This window comes from Mus caroli, chromosome 2 (assembly GCF_900094665.2).
Source record: "Mus caroli chromosome 2, CAROLI_EIJ_v1.1, whole genome shotgun sequence".
Taxonomy (NCBI): domain Eukaryota; kingdom Metazoa; phylum Chordata; class Mammalia; order Rodentia; family Muridae; genus Mus; species Mus caroli.
In genome coordinates, this window is record NC_034571.1 from 128,721,462 (window position 1) to 128,749,368 (window position 27,907).

The 27,907-nt window shown below is 40.3% G+C and overlaps 1 protein-coding gene across 7 annotated transcripts in view; it reads right to left on the reverse strand.

Annotated features, from left to right (window-relative positions):
* The window catches only part of Pak5 (p21 (RAC1) activated kinase 5), a 303,671-nt gene continuing 275,764 nt past the window's right edge, over positions 1–27,907 (reverse strand). For all 7 annotated transcript variants that reach the window (XM_021155661.2, XM_029474644.1, XM_029474646.1 and 4 more), the window contains 6 exons: positions 19,455–19,946; positions 16,984–17,117; positions 16,160–16,286; positions 7,220–7,345; positions 5,417–5,551; positions 1–2,310 (listed from right to left, as the gene is read on the reverse strand). In XM_021155661.2, coding sequence (XP_021011320.1) covers positions 2,155–2,310; positions 5,417–5,551; positions 7,220–7,345; positions 16,160–16,286; positions 16,984–17,117; positions 19,455–19,946 — 1,170 coding nt within the window. In that variant the 3' untranslated portion in view covers positions 1–2,154. The remainder of the gene's footprint in view (positions 2,311–5,416; positions 5,552–7,219; positions 7,346–16,159; positions 16,287–16,983; positions 17,118–19,454; positions 19,947–27,907) is intronic.

Here is a 27,907-nt window from a genome sequence, read left to right on the forward strand (position 1 = left end):
ATCCCTATTTACTCAATAAGACAAAGTCAGAACACAAGTCTCTCCAATAGCACGGTGGGAAAAAGGCAAACACTTTCTTTATTTGTGGTGCAGCTTCTGCCAATGCTCACTGCTCACAGATTCCTTTAAGCTACAGTAACATTTAGTAAACTCACCAAATACTGTAAAAAAATGCCCAATGATAAGAAAATTACAGAAAAAAATTTTCCATTACACTGTCAAAATTTGTTTGAGTCCAAAATCTGTTATTTCTGCAGATTTTGCAATGAATTTTTCAATGTTGATTCTGGTTTAAAATGATTCTGATTGACTCTCTTTCCTCTCCTACATAGTCCTGGTTAAATTATGACACTTTTTGTGACATTTTAGGATTACCATTTTGGGAATTGAGACTGCCGTGAAGATCTTAACAGTTTTCATAAAACATTGATCTTCTGTGTTTTATAAAACAAAGTTATAGATTCTATTTATTGTAAAGCATTTCCAGTTTGGGGAAAAACTGAACAGCTAATCAGCAGAAGGTCATTTTATGCCTTTTTTTTCCTTTTAAATTATAATAAATAATTATCAACCTATTAATTACAAAAAATTCTTAATTATGCTTAGAGCAACCAGAGTCTCTTCACAAATATATTTTCATATTTGTTACAGTATGCAAAGTCATTAAATAAAGCCTCTGGTTTTCCAGTTTGGTAACAAATGGCTTTTGTCTGATGCATAATTAATAGAAACTAATGATGACTATGTAACGCTTCCAGAGTTTTAAAGGCAAATCTATATTGGCCTACAGTTAACATGCAAATTCATCCAACAAGCAACACAAAATGTATTGTAGTAGTCATTCATTTTTATCAACATTCAGGAAGATCGAGACAGCAGCACAACTCTCCTTATGTCAGAAACACATTATAACATGGTCACCACTGAAGTTAGACCATACTTGGTAAAGTACCCCCTTGCTAATTCATCCTCTATCATCCGTTCAGACTTTCTGCACAATACATGAATAACAGTGATAAATACTGTGGCATGAAGGTAAATACAGACAAGAGTTTGGTGTGCTAGCATACAGAGTCTTAGAAACAGTGACGGACAAAACCAAACAACTTGCCTTGTTCATTCTCCCTTTGTGAGCCTGGTATTTCCATGGTCTCACTGAAACATTCTACCTGGGGATCTGAGTCCAAAGATCCCAGAGCTAAAATTACTCCCTGGGAGGGAAGTTTGGCCACTGAGGATGCCATGCCTATTTGAAGGTGGGCATCAAGGGAAATATCTTGCTCTACAAAAAAACAATGGGGTGTTCCCAGAATCCTTGAAGGAAAATGTAATTTTTTCAAAATACTTAGCATTATCTCAAGGAATCGTTTGGTGATTCTGTGGCTCAAATTTTATTTCGTTATATTTGGTTGGGTAAGCGAAGTGTCCGCACCATCACCATCCCTCCTAACTCTTCTTCCACTACATAAGACACTTGTTAAGATAAGAAAGATATTCTGCTAAAGCTGACGGTGACTGAGGGTCATTTAGTATTCAAAGTTCCTAAAGAATCGTTGGTTCTCTGAAAGGGATAAAAAAGTAGGAAAGGCTTTGTTCAAACTCCTGCTAGTAAACAAGTGTTACTTCAACCGAGACAATGGCTACGTGACATCAAAGTACTATAAATTATCAAAACTATCGTACAGAAAAGTTACAAATTCATTGCAAAATACATTACACTGCTACCATTAAGAAAAAAAGTGCTTTTTATTTTCTTTTCTTCCTTTCTTTATCTTTTTTTTTTTTTTTTGCCAGAAAAGTATTCTTTCAATATAGAAAATCCTATGTGGTACCCTGCATGTGGCTAGGATATATTGTAACGGAGTTTGTACTGAGTCCTTCTGATTTACTGGAAGGGCTGAAAATGTATAATAATGACTTATTAATTAAAGCCATGCTCCAAATGACCATGCCAGCTGTCAGTGGAGAGATGCCTATTATTTAAGACACTAGAAGATGCCCTGGTCTGTCGAACCCTGCCGGTCAGGTCATCACACTGTTCCACCAATCAGCTGGTTTAGAAAGCACAGGTCTTTGCATGTTCTGTGGGTTTCCTCATGTTCTCCTGAATCATTCTTATGTCTTTGCCTAGCTTTGCATCCTGTGTGAATCCTCTCAGTGATGTCTGTATTGTCTCATGAGAGGAACAATGCAAGATGGTGGACCTGCCAATTTTAAGAATGGATGTCCAAGAAGTTCTTGAGCTGTGGCTCTTTGAGAGGGCTCCCTCACCAACATAAGATCTAGGAATCCTCGGAGCATGGAAGAAACCTGTGAAAAGAAACAGACATCATACTGAGGACTAACACAAATGCCAAGCCCACTGTCCTGAAATGATGCCCCAACTAACATCATTGATGACTTCAAATATGTGAAATGAGGAGAAAGATATGGAAGAAAAAAACATACATCATCATCGTAATTGCTTTCAAATTTGAGATAATAAGGGTAAAGGATAGAGGAACTATTTATTAAATAAAATAATGATGGTAAGGAATGACAGCAATTGTTGTGTTGGGATTATATCAGTATTGGTTGTACATGTGACAGAGTCAACCAAGACTATGAAATAGTGCTTAGAGGTGACACCTCTGCTTTCTTCATAGAGAGAAACAAATTTCTCTCAGGTTGGTTGACATAGACATTACTCTTTAATTTTTTGAAAAGTTGGCTTTTCTGATGTCTATCTTAGTTACTTGGAAATGAGCACCATTAAATGAACGTCCTGATTGCCTTTAGCATATTTTGACGTCTGCTCATTCTCTATCTCTGTTGAGATCTAGATATATTTCTACCACTCTAAGAGGGTGCCTCAGGCTTCTCTCCTTGCTGTTACCTATAGCCCAACAAGAGGTAATGAGTATCTTACTGCTAATAGGATATGATAGTTTTATCTTCTTTTAGTTTTTGTACAGAATTATATATATACATATATATAATTATAATTAATTATTAATTAATATTTAACTATAATATAGAATTATATATATGTATAACATATATTTATGTATATATGTGTGTAATGCTATACAGATATAGTTTTGTACAAGCACAGACATATATACATATATGTGCATATATAATATATAAATATATATCATAAATGTATTATATATACATAAATACTGTCAATTTTCATTGACTTATTTTCACTCAATGTTGCATTTATGTGATTCTTTCTTCACGTGTTTCACCATTTTCATTTTTGTGTAGCATTCACTGTCCAATTAGTCCATAGATTATTTATTCTTTGGGAAACAATCCTGGGATTTTCCCAGCTATTAAACATTAGGAATAAATATATCTTTGTGCATTCCATAGTACTCATCTCTACTGGGTACGGGGTTATTTTCATACAATTCATTTTTAGTTAAATTTTACTGGTTAATCTTAATCCACCCCAGCACGTTTCAAACTCTTATTGATTTCTTATGGTTTCCTTTTTACTGCACTTCTGCACAAACTATACTAACAATTTTTTGAGTTCTTTTCATTAAGGGGTAAGATGAAATGGGAGCTTCTACCATTCCAAACTCTTCTCCTGTAAAAGGCAGCCTTGAGCTTTTCTGTTATAAAGCAGATGGAAGGAAGTATGGTTAGGCTGGGCTTGACCTTGAAATGTCAAGTCTTCCAGGGAGCTGAGAGCTAGAAGGTATTTCTTGAAACCACCGTGAGCTGTGGCTTAGTCCCAGTCATTAGGTCTTGGAACATGTGAAAAAACATACTCATTGGTTCTTGATATGTATGTGCCTTTCTCTTCCCTTCATGATCTAGTTCCTGCCCATCTCTCTGAGATGTTCAACACCTCCTCTCCTTGTTGTGTTACTGAAACATATAAGCCTTCTTCCTTGGCTTCAGGTTCTTGCATCTGATGCTCCTGCCTGCCACAGTACTCCGGTCGAGTCAGCCTGTCAGGCAGGGATGCCTAAAAGCTGCTCATGAGGCAAAAAGAGTTTCAAGGAAGCTCTCCTCCTGGAGTCTGGTGTCCTCTTAATTCTCCATTCCCGTGTTAGTCTAGTGTATGGATCCACATGCTCTCTTTCAGTATCCTATTATAAGTGCCTTTTAAGATTGAATTCTGACATAGCTAAAGCCTCAGTGTTCCAACAGTCCTAGATCGTCCTTGAGCAAGACCTTGGGCTTGGAATTCAGTACTGCCCCTGGTATTACACTATCTCTTTGAGTAAAAGTTAGGTCACTGCCCTTCACAGGAATCTACCATCACCAAGGAAGAAAGAAGTTTCTGACCGTAGGAGAAACCAGAATAGATACTTAGAATTATAGCTGAGTTACACCTATATACAGGAATTTACAATGATTTAGGAAGTAGATCGGGCTGTGGTTTTAGAGTATTGCATTATTTATGAGATGGTTAGCTAAAACGGAACTCCCTAGTTAGAACCATGACTTGGGTGTGAAAGCCCTTGCCCTAGGAGTGAAAAGTTCTCACACCTGGCTTCTAAGACTATATAGCTGACCTTAGATAGGGCTGACTTTGTCTCAGTTATTTTATTGCCCAGTTCCTGCCAGTCTTTGCATTTTCATTCCTCTGTTCTGTGTAAGAGTCATTAAGCATCCGGTTACCTCATTTTGTACCTTGCTGGTATGTCACCCAACTTCCTTATTGTCTTCTGTATAAAAAGTCTGATGCTCGAGTTGAAAAATACATTCAGATTCCACACGAGCTCTCCTGTGTGCATCTGTTTGTCATTCATCCTACGCTTTGCCCACTGGCGACTAGAGACCCGTTCCACACAGACAAAGGGGCCCAGAGGGTCTGCGGCACCTGCCTGGAATATTTTTCCTCTAGATCTTTGCATGGCTAGTGCCTTCTTTCCATTTGGCCCAGATAAACCTTTCCATAAAGGGCTTCCTTGTCTTTTCTCAAGAAAGAAGCTCCTCTCTTTCATCTTGTATATTCTATCTCTTCACAATACTTTGGCTTTTTTATAGCACGCACTGATTTTTTTTAATCCATTTGTGTAAATTGTATTACCTTCTTCTCTCCTTAGAATGCAAGCCCTACAAATTCAAGAAATCTGAGGCTTGCGCTGCAATATCCCTAGTACTTAGATGTCCCCAGCAGGTACCAGGTACTCAGTGAGGACATACTAGAATGCTCAATTCACCTCTTACTGGCCCATTGAGAGAAAAAGCTGGTGACATCCTTTTATAGATGAAAAACTTTGTAGTAGGAGGTATGGAGTCACTTGCCCAGTAAAGGTACAGTAAAACATATATTTATAAAATATATATAAAACATAGATTTGAATCGAGATGACTAAGTCCAAAACTTATGCCAAATTAGAGCCAGCAAGCTGGATATGCCATCCTTTAAATGAACAGAGAGGCTGAAAGACCCGATGGTAATTCTTACCTTGTGTAGGTCCTTCACTCTTGGAGGTAAACTGTCCCGGATCCTCCTCATGGCCTGCAGAGGAGGCTCATTGAAATAGGGGGGCTCACCATCAATCATCTCTATCACCATTATCCCGAGGGACCAGATGTCCACCTGTTAGGCACAATTCACTAGTTATGTCAGGAATGGAGAACATTCTGAAGTTCAGATTGTGTCACGGAACCCAGAAGACCTATACTTATTTACAAATTAATTTTAAAAATTTCAAACTTTATGATACAATTTTGCATGCTGAATTATTTCACTCTTTATGCTAATGTCATTTGTTTATATACTTCTTTTAAAGGAATATTTGTGTGTGTGTGTGTGCGTGCACATGTGCATGTGGTTTGCCCTCAGAGGCCAGAAGAAGATGTCAGAGCCTCCGGAACTGGAATTACAGGTAGTTGAGAGCAGCCTAATGTAGGTATTGGGATGAACCCATTGCAATGAACCCAGGTCTTCTGCAAAAGCAGTGTGTTCTCTTAACTGTTGGGCAATCCATCTCCCTAGGCCCTGTGTGCGTCTCAAAGATGACTCTAGTTAAGTTCTTGCCAGTTCATTAGAAACGAAATTTTACCATTCTTAAGTTAGAGCTTTAATTTTTATCCTGTTATGTTCTGTATTAACTGCTGACTAGGCCAGATTAAAAAGGAAAAGAAAAAATACAAACTTTTACGTTATGAAAATAGAGAAGAAGAAAGTTACACTTAGATGTAAGAGATGGAGAAAACTCTTTAACATGTTTAACGCAAACGTCAAGAAGCTGCTTCATTACACACAGAGTGCGCTTTCATACTTTTACAAATGTAAAAATGTACAATGTTTCAGTGTTCCTTCCCCACCCACTTTGGAGCCTACCTCTTCTGCTTTTTGTTATTTTAAATGAACCCACATAGGATCCTGCTTTATAAGCTATTTGCAAAGAGTAGCAAGCAGTTCTGAGTAAGGAATGTGCAAGTTGGAGGACAGGAGACCAGGGCAGTGGCTCTGTAAGCCCCTCTAGCCATCTCTCTCGATGCCCTTATTGCATTTTTATCTGTCCTCTGCATCCTTCCTCTACTTCTTGCGATGACTGTCACTGATTTATCTCTGGGGACCACAGTGAGAAAACCAAGTTGGGTCCTCATTCAGGATTATAGAAAGAAGAGCAGGAGAATAGAGCTTGGCTTGTTTCTGGTGCCACTCTTCGCTCATCAGTACAAGTCACTTGTCATTGCCATCTAGGGCACAATGCATAGAAGCACTATGGGAAATCTCTGTTTGCCTCTGAGTGTCTGCGCACACTGTTCCCTGCCTAGGAAGCCTCTGCTTAACCCTCCTTCATTTTCATATTCTAAGCCATAATAAGTTTTCTTTCCTTTCTAGAAGAAATAGAAATTAGGCTGTACCTTTTCATTATACACACATGTTTTTCTATTATATGCAAATATTACTTCCTTGGGGAACTTCCTGCACTTCTTTCCCCTTTCTGAAGTATTCCAGTTATATTTCCTTACAACTTGTCATTGTGTGGGGGAATAGCATTTTACTGACTCCATGATCTGCTGCCCACTTTCCTGTAAGACTCCAGAGAAAGTCACTGTGTAAAGATGGTGGCAATGTCCCTGGTAGGACCAGTGTTCCTTCTGTCATAGTCTACTTTGAGCCAGTGGATGCCCAATGGTGGGGATCAATGGAGTCAGAAGTCCCTTAACTCCTAGACCTACTAATCAGGACCACTATGCCTCTGTGCAGATCTCAGGGCCCATTGACCCCAAATGATAGCTGCTAACTACTTACCTCTGTCCCATAAGGTAGCCTGGAAATCACCTCAGGTGCCATCCAGTATGGGGTACCCACCAGTGATTTCCTCTTTGGCACCTCTTTGGAAACTTGAGCACAGAAACCAAAGTCAGATAACTTTATCTGAGAGAAGAAGCAAAACAGTAAAGGGATAATTAGAAAGCACCGCCCACGAGGAGTAGACATACATACACAGACCTGCCCACCAGGAGTAGACATACATACACAGACCTGAAAAAAAAAGGGACCAAGAGATTCATTCACACTCACTACTGGGACTCAGAGATAAGAAAGAAATTACCAGAACCTTTCCTATCAGTCTTCAACTCCTGCAGATTTTATCTCTCATGAAATTATAGGACAAGCACAGGTAATCCTTACAAGTTAAGTATATCCCAAACCATATTATTTCTCAAACCCACAACGACACCACAGATGATGCTTTTGTGTAATGGAGTAGATATTCTCTGTAGAAATGTGACTCATGTGGCTGAAGTTCAGACTCTTGGTGTTGGACACATCTAGATCCTTATGGACCATAAGATCACTCAAATACCCCTCATCCTTATCTCTATTTATGATAGTGCAAGACCTCTAGTTGTCTAGGTTGCTGAGTTAACACTGCAGTGCCAGCTTCCCCTTCTTTTTTGCTTAGCTCCTTTGCCCGTAAACATCAAAGTTGCCAATGTGAACGTCTCTGCAGGTATAAATCTAGGCATATAAACTGAGAGTCAGCACTCACTTGGCTGTCAGACATTTAAAGTGGTTATTCCAAGGACTCATATTATTTATCTTTGACATTATGAAAGTACTCTGAAAATCCTTGCACAGAACACTGGTGCTCTTGAGACCATATTTCAGAACAAACTGCACTGTGAGACACCTGCTGATATGTGGATTCTAAATGTCCAGGACTCAGTTTATTGCTGGAAGGTACAGTTCCTAGTCATGATGACCTGTGCTGCACTCCAGACAGTCTTATAGACAGAACATTAATGGATAAATTACCCATTATTGACAGTAGAATCCAAGAAAGTGGGCACTTTGAGCACTGATTAGCAATGTTACAAATGACCATCAAAAGTTAAGAACGCTATGGATCAAAAATATCTTCTGATTTTTGGGTACAGATTACCTCTTGCTGTTCTTCATATTTTTCTGAGCTTCCCTCAGCCTTTCTCTTGGCTCTCCTTCAGCTACATTCACCTTACATATTAGGTGTGCTCTATCCCTTAGACTTCTGATTTCAGGGCTTACGTCTTTCTATCTACTTGTGTTGGGTATTCTTCCCTTCTCTGAACTTGGTTTTGACTAGGAGTTTAGCTAAGTGGTACAGTATTTGTCTAAGACAACAGACATCCCCCCCCTGCTTCTTTTTCAACCATAATCATATGGCTCCATTGGAATTTTTATAATGAAACGATATGTGTTTGTGCATGTTTGTGTATGTGTGTGTGTGTGTGTGTGTGCATGTGTGTGTATATTATATATACCTGAATGTATACACCTGTGTGTGTACCATCATGGAGTCCAGAGGTCAGTGTGTGGTATGTTTCTTCACCTATTCCCCTCTTTCAAGACAAAGGCCCTCCCTGAATTTGGAGTTCCCTAATTGGCTAGAATCTTCCTGTCTCTGTCACCCAGTGCTAGGATGATAGGCATATACAGCTATGCATGGAGGTGCTGGGTATCTGAACACAGGTCCTCATGCTTGCACAGGCATGGTACATACTAAGCAATCTCCTTATCTTCTAAAGCCTTTAAGTCTATTTTAAAGTTTGATCTATTATTAATTAAAATGTGTGTGTGCAATACATTAAAATATATTCTTTTTTGGAAATACTAGTATGAGATCATATGTTTCATGTTCTAGTTACCTTTTATTGTCAACTTGAAACAGCCAAGGGTCACCTGAGAGGGTGGCCTCAAATGAGGAGTTGCCTTGACCAGATTGGCCTGTGCACACACCTGTAGGGAATTGTCTTGATTATTAATTGATGCAGGGGGGCCCAGCCTACTGTGGTGGTTCTATTCCTAAACAGGTGGTCCTGGTCTATGGAAGAAGTATAGATAAGCATAAGCCTGTGTGAGAGAAAGCCAAAGAATGTGCAACAAGCAGTGTTCCTTCATGATCCCTGCCCCAGGGTACTAGTTTTGATTTTCTGCCCTAGCTTTCTCAATGCTGGGTTGGGTACTACAAGCATAAGGCAAGAAAAGTTTTCCTCCCTTAAGCTGTTTTTCTGTCATAGTATTTATCACCACAACAGAGCAACTGGAACAGAAATTGATACCAGCCATTCACTGTGGAGTTAATACCTCGACTCTCTGATGTTGTATTGTGCCTCCTACTCCTTTCTTGTATTTAATTTCCAACCTCCCCTATAAATGATAGTGACTTCAAGACTGTCTGTAGCATATACGGCTGCACAAACTATGGAGAGAAGACCTTTAAGTATCTCTGTTTCTATGTCAACTAGGATCAAGAGTCTAGATGGATGACTGCCATTTTTAATGAGGTTAAGTTAAATCCTGAGGAAGGACTGGAACCATTAAGGATAAATCTAAGGGCCTGAAACAGATTTACACATTTACCATGATAATATTACAATCTTTTAGATATACTCCTGAAAACCAACTGAGTATTACCCCTGGCTATGCTTTGAGAAAGGAACCCGTAGTATGGGTAGAAGTAGGTTTGCACACATCACAGTTTGGACATGGTGTCTACAAGTTTTTTTCAAATCTTGGTGAAAGAGTAGCAACATTTCTTGACCTGCCAAAAGAAACTTTTTAAACACTTGGAGCTAGAACATTGATAACCTGCACAGGTGCCTTCCTGCACAGCACAGTCCTTTATGGACCAATTAATTCCCAGACACCAGGCTAGGTATAGGGAGAATTTAGGTTGACCAAGGGAAGGACCAGAGAAGAACAAGAAGGTGGGTTTTACCTCCCTCTCCCTAAGGACCCACATATCATATTCTTCATGATCCTGGAGGAAACCACAAGAAAGATGGGAGGTAGCAGGCAAGAGGAATGAAGCCAGTGTTTAGAATTTAATGACATCAGTTACACTTGATAATAATCTGGTTCAATTTTGACTGACAATGTTTAAATTATTCAAACAGCTTAAATCTAATTGATTAAATTAAAATAGAGAATTAAAAAAGGAATCTAGCAAGTAGAACATTTTTCAGAAGTGTGGGTAAACTTTAGGACATTGTAATGTTTCTTTGTGCACATATATGTGTTTTGTGTGTGTTTAAGTGCCTTTGAGTGCATATACCTGGTGTAGTGTTAGTTGTTTCTAAAGCTTATAATTTCATTTTTCTTAAAGAAGGAATTTATTATGCCTTTTCTTATTATCATATAGATTGAAGACTGATGGTCACAATTATGGCAATACATTTCATTTGCCTACACATAGCAGAAACTTGAATGACTAAGAAGGACATTTTGAACATTTGGGGACATGAACTTTTCAATCTCATTATCTTATTGTGGGTCGCTCTTTGATTACATGAAAAAAAAAAAACCCTTCAAAATCTGGCATCCTAATAATTACTTCCCTGACAAAATGTGTAACTTAAGGAATTGAAACGAGATGCTTAGAAGTCAGGCCCACTCTTCTTCTGCAGGAGTATAAGTGCCTTTGTATGATTTAAAAAATAAAAAACTTATCCAAGTACATAAAAGATAGTTTTCTAAAAGAGCATAATTGCACACAACATTTGTCCAAATAAGTCTCAAGTAGATAAAGAGAACTCAAGTAATAAGTATAATAAAGCACTGTGGGCAGATCTTAGAAGCAAATCACACAGCTCATGCTGAGGATTGTTTTAGATGGAATTGTATCATGTGGCTATAGCAAACGACCCCATCTCCTTAATGCAGTTATGCTGGGGGAAAAAAAACAGGAGGAAGCGCATTACTTCCAGCCAAGGGAGATGCAATGTGTTACAAAACACACCAAGAAACTCAGAGTTTAGGGTTCGTATGGAGCAGTTCTCTCACTTACTATCCCAGCCATCTCCAACACATCCTGTCCAGGAAATGAGCTACAAAAAGATGCAAGGTAGAGGAACGTGCAAAAGAAAGTCCATTCTAGGACAGTTGTAGATGTAAAAATGAATTATAAATTTCCTGATCCATAAACTGCATAAACCAGAGAATTATATCTTTGCTTCATGTTTTGGGTTATGGCCAGAGATGTCTTCCTTTGTGAATATTTCTTGGATGCTTTCTACAAGGCAATAACACTTAAAGTATGCAACTTCAGTATTGTTTGGCAATTTGTTAGTAATGAAGGGTTCTGGGTATCAATTAGCCTGATTAGATCATCACCCCAGAGGCAGGTTCCAGGAAACTGTTTTTATTTTCATGTTCTCTACTGGTTTCAGATGCTCACTAAAGTCTGAGAACTTCTGCCTTACTGAGAACAATGGCAAGAGACAGTAATAAAACCCTGAGATCAGGAATAGAAAGAGCCAGTTTGATAATGGGGAAAGCAGCATTGCTTAAGGTCCATGTCATCAAACACCATCTCCAAGCGGAGAGGGAGGCGATCATAGACATTAACTCAGAGGGGCAGAGTCCTCATTTCTTCTACCATTAGACAGAGAACAGAGAGTTGAAAGATACTTTCCTGAGCTTTATCACACTGTTAAAGGAAAGCTGGAGGCTTATCCTAAGACTTCCTGTGATACCTCCTACACTGAGTTATCCTCCCTCTGAGAACAGGCAGGAAGGGTTCATAGATGGAGATCAGGACAAGTTTCAGAGACAGTAAAGCTATTTCATATGCCCAAATCTCTGTTTATTTAAAAATAGCCTTTGTGTGATTATCTTTAAGCCATCTGTTAATTGTAAACTGCTATTTAAGAGATAAAAATGTCAAAGGGAACAGAACTAATAATACCAATCCATTAAATGAGCAGCCAGAGATAATACACCAGGGTACATCCTCAGTGAGGAGGAGGAGACACTGGATTCCTGTTGAGTGTTGGTGACATTGTAGTGATGGGGTGAAGTGGTCATAAGATACTGGTTAATGATCTGTAGTCATTTGACCTTTATTCCTCTTTGAAGTCATATCAGGGATGAGCGTAGACTCTTTATTTTATCTATAAGTACCCCATTAGTTGGTGTTTTCCCCTGAAACACATCCCAAGGCAAGAATTCAGGCAGGTCACTTACCTGAGGGATATTAGAAGCCCTGGTGATGAGACGGGTAAGTGTAACACGGAGAGGAAGAACAGCTGATCAGGAATTAGCTACCAAGCAAGAGATCACTGTGGACATCTAAGACTACTCTGTGAAGGATCTGTGAGAGTCTCCAGAGAACAAGGCCTTCGAAGTCATTCCACAAGGTAAGTCAGGGTACATACACCCTACTGCTTGGATATTTCAGGGCTGCTTCTGGGGAGGGAGAATGGTACTTCTCTACAAGGTCTAGCTTGGCCTATCCAAGTAGACCGAGAAAGCTCCCCCCATGCCCCCAGCAAAGACATGAAGGTGAGAAGATTTGAAGGTACAGCTATTGATCAAGAAAGGTAGGTTTCTGCCAGGCAGTGGTGGCACATACCTTTAATCCCAGCACTTTGGGAGGCAGAGGCAGGAGGATTTCTGAGTTCGAGGCCAGCCTGGTCTATAGAGTGAGTTCCAGGACAGCCAGGGCTACACAGAGAAACCCTGTCTCGGAAAAAAAATAAAAAAAGAAAGAAAAAGAAAAAAAGAAAGGTAGGTTTCCACAAGAGTCTGGATGAAGCTCTAGCAGGATGGGCTATGTGCCGTCACACTTATTATGACATTTACATTAATGGTGTGTGTAGATTTGGGTACAGTGCTGCCAGGCTGAGTTTTTTTTCCCAAGGATTGTGGATATTTGAAAGTTTATGGGAAATCTCCCAAGTTGTAACATATGGGAATCAGTTTATAGTTAAAAAAGAAGAGACTGACCGCAGCGCCCACTTTTGTGCATGCCCTTTCAGTGAATAGATTTATTGGTCATGGGCATAAATTCTATTCCAGTTTGGCAAAAGTCATTCACTTGTTGCTTACTGGCCTCTACATATTACACAGAGCTATGGGATCCAGCTTGTTTCTTTCACTCCATCCATTTCTCTTTATTCGTCTTTTAAAACTCCATTCCTGGATAGAGACTGGAAAAGCCCATTGGAACCAATACTCTGTAGTGTTCTGTGAGGGGAAGGAGCCCATTCTGGGCAATACATCAGGAAACAAGATCCAGTCAGCATGCTGGCACTTCCTTCCTCGAGCCCTGCCACCTCTGACAGTGCAAGCTCTGTCCAACCAACCTCCTGTCTCTGCATCCAGGAGCCTGCTCTGATTGTTCTCTGTAACAGTTCTGGCTCCATCATGCTTCTTTCTCCTTGCTTGCTTAAGTGAATTATGGAAATCCTCACACTTACCATCTTCTGTTTAATGTTTGTCAAAATAGTTGATTTCTCCTTTGCATCTGTGACGTAGGGATGTAGGTATGGATGTGTGGGAAGAGATTGCAGACATCTGTGTGTGCAAGTGAGGAGGCCAGAGGTCAACCTCAGGTGTCTCACTCTAATGGTCTCCATTTTATTTTTTAAAACAGGATCTTTCATGGAACCTGGGGCTTACCAGTTAGCTAGCCCGGTTGGCAAGCAAGACCCTCATATCTTCCTATCTCCACTCCCAGTTTTGGGATTACAATGAGGCATCACCGTGCCTGGCTTTTTATGTGGGCCCTGGGGATCTGGATTCAGATCTTCATATTTGTGCCTCAAGCACTTTACCCACAGAACTATTTTCCCTGGTAAGGATCAATAAAATTGGCATTTTACGTATTACTTCTATATGTTTGTAATGACATTCTTACAGCCTAAATGATGTAGCTTAATGAAGTCAGTACTTTCTTGTGTTCATCTTTTGGACCTGGATTTTCCTAGCACATAATAAATGTTCAGAAAATAACTGGGATTGGGTGAATGTGTGGCCTATTTTAGCTAAGATGATATAAGGTGAGGGCTGCAATGTATGTGTACATCGCATCTGTAAAAGGGACTGACTCTTTGATACTTATGGGAACACTGTGACATGTGACATGTGAATTATCCAGGGCTACTCTACAGGGAGATGAGAGACACATGGCCCCATTAGCACCATGCCCCCAATGAAAGCCAGCTAGCTACAAACAGGACAGAGACCATTGTCAGCTTGTGAGCAGCCTGTAGCTGATGGTCTCCATCACTTTCTTTATAATTGGCTGGCTTTCAACGTGGAGTAGAGAGATAGCCCTAGCCAGATGGATAATGTTCACGTCACTTCAGAATTTGGTCAAGACTGTTCAGAGAGCTGAGCCAGGAGAACCTGCACTCTGGCCTGATTGAGAGCCAGCAACTACAAGGAAACGATGGAGACCATCAGCTACAGGCTGTTTACTGTGTGGAAGCTGCAGTGGCGGCATATGGAACAGAGGCCAGTTGTCTTGAAGCTGATCAAACTACTGACCCATGCACTTTTGAACAAATACCTGGTGACTGTTTCAAGCCACTTAGTTTTGAGTGGTCTGTTGTATAACAGAGCAAACTTAATGCATGTTCTTGTACTGCTCCTTTAAAAAAAGTTTTAACTGGAGTAATGACAAAAGCAGTAATTAAAACTGCTCATGCATAAACCTCAAATCACACACCATATATGCACATACATGGAAATGTGGAAAAAGAGATAATAGGATTATGAGTCATCTTTCTCCTCTCCACTTTACTAAATTTACTAATCAATCTATAAAAAACTTAAACTTTTAAAAATAAAACCAGACGAGCCAAAACGAGTGGGCAGTTTCTCCCAGCTCACCTCTGATAATTCTTCAGCAAATTCTGATGTGACAAGGACACTCCCATATCCCTGAGGCTTCTGGATTATAAAAGCCAGATAGCATGAAGAAATGCCTTCTTCCTTTCTCCCAAGTTTATTTCCTCTGGGGAGAATTTCAGAGAAGTGAGAAAGGCCTATATAGTGAGAGTCTATGTGTCAAGTCTCTTCTCACTAAAACTTCCATGGAATGAAAATTTGCCACATCTCTGGTGGTAACATATCCTATAATCTGTTGACTTCTGTATTTTGACCGAGTCTCCTGTATAGATTATGTTGATGAGAGATATAGAACTCTGGGTGTCAAAAACATAGTTTGATAAATGTTTTCTCTTTGCCTTTTAAATCTAGATGCCTTTTCCTCCTTTGAGCCTTCTGAAACCAGCATGCAGGGACTAAATTGACGGCTTCCTGGAGACTGGAAGTAAGGAGCAGAGTGAAGAGGGACATTTTTTCTAAAGCTTCATCTGGCAAATTCATGATATCCTCCTGGCTTCTACCAAAGATCCGAGCCCAGAAGCTCCAAACCTCACAACCTCTTCATAACAGGTTCATAACAATGATGGTCTATTTCAGAATACTATACCCATCTTTTTGGATTGTTTCTTATGTTCTTTCTATGTCTGTTCACACATAGGCAAACTATCTTTTTAAATAAAACCTCCTCAAAGTAGTCAAGAAGAATTGGTCATCGGTTTCTCCCAGGGACTTGGAGATTTTGAAGATAGGCATACTCACAGGAAGAGAGTAGACAGAGCCAAAGAAAAGCCAAAGTCATTTAACAAAACATGAATGCAGTAGAAAGATAAAAGAAATTCCCATAGTCTCCATTACTTCCCACTCTCATTGTAGAGGATACAAATTCTCCATCAATTTCAGGTCAGTGGTAATTCTGAGTAACAGGATGACAGAGAGGAAAGGCAATTTCCTCTTTGCACGTTCTGGGAAGTGGAGTGGGCGATGTGTGACTAACAAAACTTAGAGTTGTGAGAAAGTGTTCTTAAGAGAATAATGCCCATGACAGGCAAGCTGACAAACCAAATCAGAGGGGACCCAACATGAAAACCTTACCCGGCCATCGCTTGTCAGAAGAATGGAGTCACTCTTTATGTCCCTGTGAATCACTCCTTGGTTATGAAGGTAGGACAGAGCTTTCAGAACTGACAGGCAGACAGTAGCTATCTGTTCTTCATTCATTCTAGAAAGGAAATAGCATTTAAGGATGAAGACAGGTTTAGGTACAGCTTTCTGATGTTCAAGAGATTCCACCTTCTTGGGTACCAGAGAACTTGTGCATGTCTCTAGCCTCACCTAGAAAAATCTCCAAATAAAGGCAATGAAGTCCCTGGGACATGATTATCACAGAATATTAATCCTGGCACTGAACATTCCAGGGGCCCAATATCAGTCAAGAGAAAGTTACCACATTTGTTAGTCTTTGTGTAATTCGTGCAAATTCATGTATGCTGACTCTTATACTGTGGGCACTGAAGTTGTATCCAACTAGAATTGAAAAATTTTGGTTTCCTAACAGATTTATTTCAGTGACAAAAAATTTTGATCCTCTACTTGTCCCTTTTGTCCTCAGATGATCCTGGTGGAGTTAGCATATGGACATGGCATGGTAACACAGGAGGAAAAATCTAAACGCCCTGTAAGTGATGAAAAGTTATGTTGCTTGTTACTAAAAGTGCTTTCTAGTAGGCTTCTGAGATTGAGTCAATGTGTATCCATTCAGAGTGTAGGATGGGTGCTAATTTAACGAATGGCCTATGTATACATGATTTAGTAATAAGCTCTCTGGGGGCTGTAGTTCCTGAATGCACAGTGTTAATAATTTATGAAGAAGTCATGGAAGTAGTTATTGTAGTAGTGCTTGGAATCATCTGCCTTACCTGGTATGAGTGACAATGTCTGTCAAGGCACCACCTTCTAGAAACTCCATGACCACCCAGAGCTCATCTCCAACAAGGTAGCTGTTGTACATGTCAACTACGTTGTCATGGTGGTAATCACGCATTATCACGACCTGCATGAGTGAGAAAGATCCATATTTACTCTCTGCTGCTGAAATTTGGGTGTGTTTTCCCTGGTGGCCATATAAGAGACATTGAGTGCTGGGGAATTGACAGCACAGGGATCTACTGTGGATAAGACACATCAATACTAGTAAGTGATAGTGAAAAGAATCCAGTAGTATATTTGCTTAAAAAGGACAGGCCAGACAGACATTGGAAGGATCAGAAGAGTGTGCAGGGCAGAGAAAAGTTAGAAGAGGAGAGGAGGAAGGGAAGGAGAGGAGGAAGGGAAGAGTTTAAGATGTACAGCAAAATTTTTCCAAGAGAAAGTTTAGGTTGGCATTGGGAAAAATGTAATCAGACACATCTAAATAGTTTGTATAGAGAGATCACTATCCATACTCTACTGTGGGGCAGCCCACCAAGGATCATAGTAAGCTGAGTGGGTGGTACTGAAGCCCATGAAGTAAGCAGTTACTAGAGGGGCTGGAAGACACCAGATTACATGGGATGGATCTGAGGAAGTATTGGTTTGAATACAAAGAACATACTTAAATGATAAAAAAAAAATATGCTATAGGCTGTTAAAAGGCCAAATTATGCCTACTTGTTGGAAAGAATATCTGGGAATTATTATCCTGTAGCAGCTTCTAGTTGATTTTCAGAATTTGTGTGAAGTGATAAGCTATGCCTGTCTGTTCTTGTACTGTGATTTAGAAAAATATTCTAAGAATCAGAAACAGGATACCGGGAAGATGTTCAAGCCCACTTATCGTGAGTTCTCTGTGGTTTCCAGGGCTTATGTAAGAAATTGAACATCTTATGGGAACTAGAGATGAGGGAGGGCCTTCATGGAGCCTCCATTGATGAGGTTTCAGATATAGGTGAGAGCACTGCACAGCACCCATGGACCAACTCACTTCTGTACTCTAATAAGAGCGGTGAGAATGCTCCCAACAGAACATCAGAAGCCTCAAGCATCCATAGACTGTTCTGGAGATGTGGACTAATGCTCTGCCAAATCATCTATCCCTGATTGCTGGTGAAGCTACAAAAGGGGCAATACTCCTAAAACCCTGGATTGTTTTGTTTTGTTTTTGTTTGTTTTATGCAGTTACCCCTGTGTTCTTACTTATTTTAGAGCTCCTAATTGATCCATAGGCAATAAGTATAAAAAGGTTAATGTGTACATGTACAACGAATGAAAAACTGATATAACAATTACTTTTATCAGTAAGACAAATGTCATAATTCTAATGGAAAAGCAAACAAAGGACATATTATTTAAAGAAGAATTAAGTGGCATGTAAATACATAAAAATAAAGTCAGACAACTAGCAATAAAATTTTAATTACAGTAGTAAGATCTGTCGATGTCTATGAAATAAGCAGAGATAATATAATATGTACTAATGGCAATAAATGTGATAGAGGATTGTTATTGGAAAGTATCCAAACTAGTAGTTTTCTGAAAACATTATATATTCATTCTCTAAAAACTACATATCTTTATTGCCATTTGGTTTGTTCATCCCACTTTATGAATCTAATAAGATTATAAAACATGAAGCTAAACACCACTCTCTGAAGACAATATAAATCAGAGATTGTTTAATAAGTATGATGTATATAATATAAGACCCTAGGGCCATATATTATACAACATCAAAGGGTCGTTGCTCAACTAGGCTGGTGCTTAGCACAGCAGCAGATACACATGGAATAATTTATAAAAGGAAGAGCCAAGCATGCATAGAAGAGGACTAGAGGAAGGACTGCAGGGGGTGCTTTTTTATGTGCAGTGCCAATGTATGACTGGAAATATAATATTTCTCTCTGTCTCTGTCTGTCTCTCTGTCTTTCTCTGTCTGTCTGTTTGTCTGTCTGTCTGTCTCTCTCTGTGGGGAGATATGTATGCAATGTACATTGGTATGAGCAGGTATATGGAGGATAAAGGACAATTGTAAGTGACATTGCTCAGGAGTGTCACTGGGTTGTTTGCTTGTTTGTTTGTGTGTGTGTGTGTGTGTGTTTGTTTGTTTGTTTTGAGCAGGTTCTCTTACTAGCCAGGGGTTCACCCATAGTGTGGCCCTCTGGCCAGAAAGCTCTAGATTGGAGGAAGCACAAAACTGGAGATCTCTCAGCATTGGGATTACAAGCACACATGACCATGCCAATTTGTTGTTGTTGTTTTACTTTCCTGGCTATAAAACTGAAGTCTTTATGCTTGCATAGCAAGCAGTTTACTAACAGATTTTCTTCCCAGCCCCTGCATACATACTGTGTTTGAAATAGGAAGTAAATGTTACATTCACATGAAAAAGAGGCAACCCAAACCCAGCATTTACCTCATTAAAAAGGAGTTCCCGTCTCTGCTGCTTTCGGAGGTCCATTTTCTTCACTGCCACTTGCTTGCCTGTGTGTTTCTCCGTTGCAATGCACACGATGCCTGTCGACCCTTCTCCGATTTTAATAAAGTTATCCAAATATTCCCTGGGGTCTCCTGGGCTGACCACCAGTTGCAGGGCAGCTCGGAATTGTTCATGGGATACCCTTGAGGGCTGCTGGTCTGAGGAGGAGCCCCAGCTAGGTGGAGGGTAGGTGCTCGAGGAGATACTGAGAGAGCTTAAGTAAGAAGCGGTGGAGATGTACTGAGAACTGGTTTGCAGGGATGGATGGTGGTATAGAGATGCTTTGTGGTACCCAGAAGGGTACTGGTGGCTGCCTGAAGAGTAGCCTGCTTTGCTTTGACTTTGAGGTAGTTTGGTGGGGCCTCTGGGGTAAGTGTCGGACCCTGACAGTGGAGGACTGAAGACCATCTGTGCTCGATCGTAATCCACCTGAGAAGACAGAGACACATGGGCAGTATTCACTAGCTCTCAATCTGAAGCCTCTGGCTGCGAGAAGGAGGAGAAGCAGTGCCGACAGGACCTGCCTGGGCAGCCACCATACCAGCTACACCCAGGAAAGTGCTTTCCCACACCCGTGCTTCCTACCCCTACCTCCAACCATGGGCTTATTTGATTCAGATGATCCCTATCCAAGATATACTTTTTGTTTGTGCCATAATTATAAAGGAAAGACTCCCATGATAAAGGACATTAGTCTTCAGCCAACATTGGAGGGGAAATGTCAGGGGTAGGAAGGAGAATTCCTTCATGCTTTCAAGCTTATCTTCTTGAAGGTAGTATGTGAAATTCTTATACACAACACAGCACCTATACCTATACCTATACCTATACCTATACCTATACCTATACCTATACCTATACCTATACCTATACCTATAAAAGGGAAAACATGGCTCCTGGTGGGGAGTAGATTTTGCTTCAGTGAGGAGTATTGAGTAAAATTGGGAGATTTTCACCAAGTAAGTTCAATTGAAAATTAAAAAAAATAATAAATTCAAGTATTCATGAGAAAAAAATATTTGGCATTGGCCAGCCTTCAATGAGATCCCAGCAAAAACTATTTCACTCTGATGTTGAGGAGAAGGGCTAAGGGAACTTGGTAGTGGAGATGGAGAAGGACAAGAAAAACAAGGAAAGGTTAGGAAGCCAGCAAATTGCTGTGTCCATTTGAATGGCTCCAGACTTGCTGTGCAGTGTCTCTCAGTGAAGTCACATGCCGGGCCTTTCTTCAAGGGCTCTGTCATGTGAGCACACAGGATTCTGTTTGAGAAGTCCGTGCTTCAAAAAGTAAGGCTTCCTACCATGACTGAGCTGGAAACGGATGCTTATGAGCTATAGTGAAGCGCCTCCTGTAGCTCATGTCTGGCCCTCAGATGACAGTATCCCTGCCTGAATTTTTGACTGCAACCTTACGAGAGATGCCAAGACAGAATCGGCCATCTAAGGCTCCCCAAATTACCGATATTCAGAAATAGTGAAAGAGTAAATGTATTTTATGTCTAGGAGGCAATGTGTTACGTGGCAGTACATTTTGTTTCATGAGAGTTTGTTATAGAGCAATTGATAGCTAATATATCAAGGGACCTGACACAAGAATTTGTGCACGTTGATAAATGTATACTGTTGTTTCAAACAACAAATCTCTGGGATAATTTGTTAAACTGCAATAGATAAGTTGTTTATAGAGAAAATTTGTGACTTCTGCTATGACAACATTAAGCTTGAGAGAGTTATTAGACACCCATGTTGAGATGTCACCTAGATGACTTAGATATTTTTAAAGTCCTAGGGTAAATGTAAAGATGTGAGTATGAGAACCACCAATGCTTACTTGGTATTAAAGCCATGATGATGAATTTGAAAAAACAAAAACAAAAACAAAAACAAAAAAAGTGCAAGGAATCCAACATCTACACTCTTATGATATCAGACAGAACAGCAGGATTCTGCAAGATCAGACAGAGACATAGTCTCCAGAAGGGCAGGAAACACAAGGGCAGCACGAAAATTTGGAGTCATGGCTGAAAAGTATTTCATAAGGGGATAAATGAATGCTGTTGAATAGCCCTAGAAAGTGAAATGGAATGAGCCCGTCACCCTATAAAGCAGGCAAGATGGTGGAGCAGGCATGTGTCAGCTGCATCTATCCACTGCATGGAAGGATGTCCAGTCCATCATCCAAGGGAACAAGGACTGCATAAAGTGATCTCCTGAAAACCACTACCCTAGCCCCATTCTTGGTTGTTCTGTACGGTTTTTGGCTCTGATGACAGTGATGTCCTGTTACACAGGTAACATGTAAGATGTGTAACACAAGTGTTAGCTGTTCTAGCTGCAGGTTCACCTCACTCCATTCAGATGGCTCCACCACTCTGATGGCACTGGAATAGGGAGCAGGTATCGCCTAAGTCAGAGTCCTGCCTCATATGCAGAGAAAGATAATCGGGCATATTCTAACTCTGATAGCTTCAGTCAAGATCCTCAGCATCTTTGAGCCTCGGTTTCCCCATTTATAAAATGAAAGAATGTCAAAAATATTAACGTCTCATTTCTTAGATTGTGGACACTCTAAAAGATTGTCTAGATATGAAAGGATTTTGAAAGATGATGAGTCAATAAGCTCTTATACTGTTATAATTCTATAAAGTACTTCATATAATAATGGTCATATAAAGAAAAAACTAGCTATTGTTTACAGAATATGTATAACATACCAATATCATATAGGTTCCTATACATTAAGTTTTTAAAACAGTAAGATATAAAACTTTTAATTATAATACATTAAACAATTGTTATAGCTAAATTACTCTATTAGAAACCAGACTGATTTCTAAGGCCATGTGTGTGTGTGTATGTGCATGTGGAATGGGATCAGGGTAGAGGAGCATGACTGTAATGTAAATAATTGGGAGTCTTGCTTTCCATTGAGCTGCCATTAACCAAGAGCAGGTTTACCAGCAAGGCCAGCAGGAAAGGCTAAGTGATGTCTTAAACTTTTATTTTTGAAAGTGGGTCTTGAGAGGGAGTGGGTCCTCATGGAGAGATATTTTTCTCTCTCATAGTTAAAACAAAATTGCATTCATCTCCCATAAGCATGCATGGTCTCTAAAGGTATATTACAGACAGTAGAGCTATGGCCAGTAGGAGTCACAAACACCACTTGGCAGTGCGTTGGGGGCATTTCCTCCTCTGTCAGTTGTCAGCAGCATTATCAGGATCTACCCTGTGCAAGTAGCTTATGGCATATAAAGAAAAGGCACATGCTTGCATGAAGGGGACAGTTTCCTCTTACAGACAAGACAAAATTGTTTTCTGAGAGCTGAACATCTTTGGAATTAGGAGTTTTAGATAAGAAGATGCAATTGCCTTTCATGGCTCCTGCTACGAGGTACAGACTCTTAAAGAAGCGACGTGGAACAGCTAAAACCACAAGAGACAATTTTAGAGCCAAACTAAGTGACTCAGAAAAATTAACTGTCTGCTTCAGGCAAGTGAACATGTGGTCTCTTCTTGGGGCCTTTATCTATCCATTCAAGGGGATGATAGCAGACGGTCAGGCTTTCTAAAGGAGAAGTACAGGAGTGGTCCCCCTGGGGCCATGGGGTCACTGAACTGCAGCCATCACTTTGATCTTAAGCAACTGCATTGATGGAGCATGTTACAGGCTCATGACTATGGGAAAGACCTCATTCCTTTTAATTTTGTTTTGTTTTCAATAAAATTGAGGCTTGGAAACATAATATATTTTGCATATCACTCAGGCCAATGGCCCTCTATGCCCATAAGAATCACAGGACATGCGGACTCTGCTAAGGTTCATCCAATATTCACAGGAGGAGGCTTCTGGATGTCCTGGGCTATTAGCACATTGGCACCTAGATCTCATTTCTTGCCTGCTGTGACATTCCCACTATTCCTTGTCACCTATCTGATCTGTGTAATCAAAGCTGGGACTCTTTCTTGTGATTAAAATGCTCTGACATTTTCCTGGGGCCAAAATTGGGCTCCTTCCCTAAGGGATTACTCTATTAAAAGTCTGTTCTTTCAGGAAAAAGGAAGTCCTAATGATAGTATTTATTGAGGGCTTTCCATGTAGCAAGGTCTATTCTGAGGACTCAATGCACATCATGGTATTTCAACCTCATGTTAAACAATAAGCCCTATTTTATTTTATAAGACTCCCAAGGCATAGTAGGTTGAAGTAGGTTAGAGAAAAAGACTTTAAGCTACTAAGACAGAAGAATGACAGTGTCAGTCTTTGAATCATTTGTCACTTGGGTCCTGCTTAAGTTCATTGAAACTGGCTTCAATGATGGAGGATTGGGAGTAGACAGAGGAGGGTATTGTGTGAACCGATGATAGCAGGGATAAGGACTGTCCTGGTGTTTATTTGTGACCTTACACATCTGAGTAGTCTGAAACAAAATAAGAATTCGACCGGAAAATAATGAACGATAAGGCCTATGGGAGGAGAGAAACACTAGAGTTATATTTTGGTTTTTAACAGTGTTGGCTTAGATTACTCTTCAAATATATACATATTTGATGAGTAATTAATATATATACACACATGTATATATGTATATATATATATGGTTGTGTCAGAAAAATGAATTGATCATCTATGTATAAAACTCATTATTTTCAGTATGCTTTGGCTGAAACCAACTTTGTATTTGGTGCCAGTGATACCCAGCTTACATCCATATTGTCTTTTACAAAGGGAAGCCTAGTTGCTTTTCTGCGGTGTGACCGCCTCCCCCTGGTACCCACTCTTGATTTCTGTCATCATTCCTCTAACTTGACTTTCTGATGGTAGTCTATATTTGGGGGTTTTATTGAAGCACAGATGAATCCGCCTATGTACATTCTTACATGCATGTATTCATGCAGGGAAGTCAAATGTGAACTATGAAATCTTTTCTTATGTAATTTAGAGACATATTCTAGAAGAAAAAGGAAAAGCTATGGAGTTTCCATGAGTAAGCCTGTCTCTAGTATTTGTATTTGTGAAGGGATATAGAAACTAATCATTTAGTAAAAGCACGTTGCAGTTGAGTTAGGCTATTGAAAGGGATTGTAATTACTAAGAGAACCACTGCATCTCCCAGAACCCATACTCTAAACCATTCCCAAAGGAGGTGTGTATGCCGGTTTCCCCCCAGAGTCCTCAGCGCAAGCACTGAGTAGGGGCAGAAAGCCTTTACATAGGAGAGCAAACAATAGAGTCACCACAAAGACTGCCCCCATTCCTCCAGGGAAAGCAGTCCTGTGTGCTTTGTGAACAAGTAAGTCTACAGGAATGACTTCCCTCCCACAGACTCTAAAGGGGATTCCCATATGGCCCAATGCAATAAAAGACAGCTAGATCAATTGTTTTGCAAATTATCACCCCAGGCTGCCAAACCAGTTAGCTGTAGTGCAAGGAGACCACTAATGATTGTTGCATATCAGCTACCTTTGGAGAGGAAATTCTCTCTGCAGGAATCTTTAAAAATACAGACAGATGAACAAGGAGCTCTTTCTTTTGGGGTGGTTAATAACATACACTTGGTTTTTAGTATACCACATAAATGAATTCTTAAAGGAATGTGCCTTTTTCTGTCTCTAGTCAAGATGTACAGTGTGTGTGTGTGGGGGGGGGGAGGGCTTATTATGTGGGAATAAATAATTCCCCAGTTAACAGTTCAGCCAGAATGCCCTTCTACAATAAGTGCACTGTCTCCAAGGATAGGGTTAGGTACAGGCTTGTGATGTATCAACATTATAAGTAATTATAGCAATGAATTCATTTAATCAATCAATTTCAGCAGTGGTGCACTGCGGTGGACAGGGCATAAAACTCCTCACCGCTATCAATTGCCCCGATTACAGCTGGCTGTCAGCCAGAATTCCCCTGATCCATGTTAGTTAAATGCACATTAATCTGAATTTGGCAGTGTAATCAAGGACCTAACTGAACTGTGAAATTGAATTCTGCAGTAGAACATCATTTGACCATTTTATGCCAAGGCTGGAAAAAAAAGTAGAGGGTGGGAGAAAGAACAGAAGGGGAAAAAATCATGCTGCAGTATCCCTTTGTCACCAGGAGCCCCTTCACTGACATCAAGGAGGCTGTGGCTGGCTGTGGCTGGCTGGTGCTGGAAGGTGGTGTGTGCGATGGCTGGGCTGTTGCATCTCTCCTACAGAATGGGGACCAAGGAATGTTCCGTGAAGGATGGAGATTACAGGGAAGGGAGACAGCTGCTTCCAGGGCTCAGTTGTGATGCTCCAATACACCTTTTTGGAACACAATGAAACAAAGAGATTGCTCATCTCAAAAAAAGGAAAAAAAAAAAAAAGGAGAAAAAGGCAGACTGGGTGTTGCTCGCTCTACATAAATCAGAGTGGGATAAAAGCGAATCACAGCCCTCTATTGTCTGAGCTTGGAAAGTACATCTTAAATTTTCCTGGACTGAAAGGAAAATGTTAACAGGACCAGCCTTGGTGTTGGGAGAGGAAAAAAAGAGCATCCGCAAGAGAGCCAGGGAGCATCACTGGTGGTTTTTTTTTTTTTTTTTTTTTTTTCCTGCAGAGACATTTTAGGGACTGGTAATTAGGAAAAGACAACTCATTCATTCTGGTGGCCCTCCTGTTGTGCTTTGCAATCCAGTTTCTCTCCTTTTTCGGTCAGGAAACAGCACTGATGCGATTCCTGCTTGCTCTCAGGCAAGCTCCCCTGCTCTGCCCAAGGCTGATGGACTCATGGGCCTTCATTCTTGCTTTCCCCAGCAGCTGTTTGTTGTCCTCTGAGCTACAGTCTGTCTCTTTGCAGGGTATAAAGCAACCTCCTGTTGAACCTTAATAAAGTAGTTACTGTTGCTTCTGCCAAAAGCAAAACCTTGAATTTTATTCATGTGGTGAGCTTCCTTCCTGATACTTCCTTTCATTTACAAGAGGGAGCAATTAGTTTCATAGTAGATGTGGCACATTTATGCTGGCTGTGTGACAGGGGTACATAGCACATGCTAGGAGCTGATGTTCAACTTCGATAAAAGAGGCAAGTGCTGCCAATGAGTAGTGGTGATGAGCAACCTTGTGACCCTCAAAGCATGGAGCATCTCCTTATGCTGCTGAGGTAGGGGGGCTGGGAGGTAGGCTGGATTCTGTGTGCTTTTGGAGACCTTGTGCAGAAGGAAACTCTTCAGTGCATTGAGCAAGCTGCCAGGAATTTTCCCCAAACCCTTGAGTTGGAATTTCATTTAGGCCTAGGGAATCTACATCTCATAACAAGGAGCCTGAAGAGTCAAGTCTTTCCTGACTTATTAAACAAATGGTAAATACGCACTATGGATGTTCAGATAAGTTGCTACTGACCTCTGCAAATGTCGAGAGAGTACTTTTAGGAAGAAATGACTAAGTCTGTGATGAGCAGACTCGAGCACACTATATCTGGCTTTTCTCCTACCTCTGAATTGGCATGTGTAATTATCCCTATAATTGTTTTTCCTAGCTCAAAGGAAGTATCTTCCATCCAACAACAGACACTCTGCCCCAGTGCCTGAAAGAATGTGCAGGGACTCGGAGTCAGTGAGGATTGGCTCTTTGCTTCTGAATATGTGTTGATGCATTTCAGGGTTCTGGGAAAATTAGGGATGGGCAACACCAGGCTAAATTCCTTTTGTCTTTTAATTTACTGCAGAAAGAACTACTCATAGTGACCAAAGTATGACTTAGCTTTAAATCATTCCCAGGAAAAAGAGCATTCCCAGGAAGGCGTATGCTCATGTATAGTATAAGGTATATCTACAGTTATACCTGTAGGGCAGATGTTAAAGATAGCATGACATTATCCTTTGCATTCTTTGCATGCCCGAGTGAGGACCATACAGGGACATGTATATAAAGGAAACAAAGATTAAGACAACAACATCCATTGTTATATGAAGTCATTAATATTCTTTTTTTTTTTTAATTTCTTTCCTAACATTTTTTGGTGAAGTTCCCAGGCTTCAGCAGCCCTGGCATTACACTAAGAATCAGGCTTTTAATGGGTTCCTAGATGATGGTCCACTGGAAAAAAAGCAAAAGAGAAAAAGTAGAGCAAGAGCTGATGCTTTTTTACTGCTTGAGTCTGAGCATGCCAGTGCCACCAATAACAGCAAGCCATTGAACAAGTGATTCCTGAAGGCTGGGAACATAAGTCATTGTGTCTTTTCCTCCCTGAGAAAGCAAATGGCCAGCCAAACAGTGAAAAGGACTCCTCTAGTGACTCCAGAGGAAGTTCCAAGTAAGCTTGGACACTTCTCTAGGCACCTATTGTTCTAGAGAAATCGTGACCACCTTAACATGCCTTCTGTTTGAGACACCAAGAACTACAGCCTCAGACTCTCTTGTTGCTCTGCATA